Source organism: Elephantulus edwardii, unplaced genomic scaffold (assembly GCF_000299155.1).
Source record: "Elephantulus edwardii isolate Elephantulus edwardi_28Jun2011 unplaced genomic scaffold, EleEdw1.0 scaffold00077, whole genome shotgun sequence".
NCBI lineage: Eukaryota > Metazoa > Chordata > Mammalia > Macroscelidea > Macroscelididae > Elephantulus > Elephantulus edwardii.
Genome location: NW_006399827.1, coordinates 15,040,139 through 15,041,558, shown reverse-complemented (window position 1 = coordinate 15,041,558; position 1,420 = coordinate 15,040,139). Strand labels below are relative to the sequence as shown.

Here is a 1,420-nt window from a genome sequence, read left to right as displayed (position 1 = left end):
CAATTGGCACAGGACAGAGTGGAGTTTAGGGCTGTTGTACATAGGGTCGCTATGAGTCGCAGGCGACTCGACGGCACATAACAACAACAACAGAAACAAATACAGACACTGCGAAAACTGCTCCAAACCAGGAGACTGCAACTCAGACTCCAGGGCCTCTGAAGGGCGGTGTAGGTCAAGTTCCAACACGTCCTTAGGAGCCTTCCAATGTGGTGGAATCGTTGACAACATGACAGCTAGCTTCAGTTCCACCTCCAAATCAATATAAATTTCAGCATTCAAATGTGCCTGATGTCAGCCTTGAAACTTGGAGTTTACTCTGTCTCCACTATCGAAAATAGAGGTTGTTGAGTCTTCTCCAACCCAGCAAGAGCCACCAACTCCATCTCGAGAATGAACTGAGGAGGTTGTAACTCAATCACCAGTATATAATGAGGTGACAGTTCATTCTACAGATCAGGACCAAGCTCAGAATTCAAACTTACCTGATGTCATAGTTAGACCTACAGACCTGGGGCTTACCATAACTCCTCAATTCACCTCAACTGAACAGTCCACTGCCCTGCAGAAAACCACACCTCCTACAAAGCACAGTACAGTTCAGTCTTTGATCTAGAGCTTACCATAGCTCCAGAACACTTTATGGAGACTAAGCCTTCTACAATACTGCAGAGAACTGTATCTCTTCCACGGCAAGTTAGAGTGCAACTTGTGAATCCAGAGCTTACTATGACTCAGCAGCCAGCATCAACTGAGGCATTCCTTTCTTCCCCAGTGACTTAGCTATTCCTTCTTTTTAATTGTAGATCACATAGGGGACACATGATTCTTACTCTGCCACTGACACAGAGTGCCACCAACAGAAGTGATATTTACATATGTGAGCTTTGTGTCCTATACTTACCTTCACAGAGAGAAAAAGCTTCACAGAATGCCTGTCCCAGAGCCCAAATTATTTGATGGCCCCTTCATTACCCTGTAAGATTGTCTTTCCTCATTTATTCATCACATTCTTTTGACATGACAGCCCTTTCCCTTAAAGTCTTTCTGGCTTCCTCATTTTTCCACCTGATAGTGAACAACTTCCTTTTCTACCTTATTTTTTTTTTCAATATTTCTCATCATTCTTCTCTTTACTATTGTGACCACTTCTCCAGTCTGTTATTTTGATTGTCCTTATTAATTTCCTGTAGTTTCGGTTACATTTTAAAGAGAAAAAAGAATTCAATAATTAATCCTCATTTTGTTGTTGTGGTTCTTATGTGCCGTAGAGTCGCTTGCGACTCATAGCGACCCTCTGAACAACAGCCCTAAACTCTGCTCTGTCCTGTGCCAATCGCACTGTCCCTGACACTCCCATCCCAATTATCCTAGTCACTGAATTAATCCACTTCATAGAGGGCCTTCCTCTCCTGTGCTT

General features: G+C 43.2%; 1 protein-coding gene across 1 annotated transcript in view; it reads left to right on the top strand.

Moving 5' to 3' along the window:
* LOC102850865 (leucine-rich repeat-containing protein 37A-like) overlaps window positions 1-1,420 on the top strand; it is a 49,800-nt gene that overhangs the window by 31,679 nt on the left and 16,701 nt on the right. Inside the window, exon 5 of the mRNA XM_006889491.1 lies at window positions 407-593. Coding sequence (XP_006889553.1) covers window positions 407-593 — 187 coding nt within the window. The remainder of the gene's footprint in view (window positions 1-406; window positions 594-1,420) is intronic.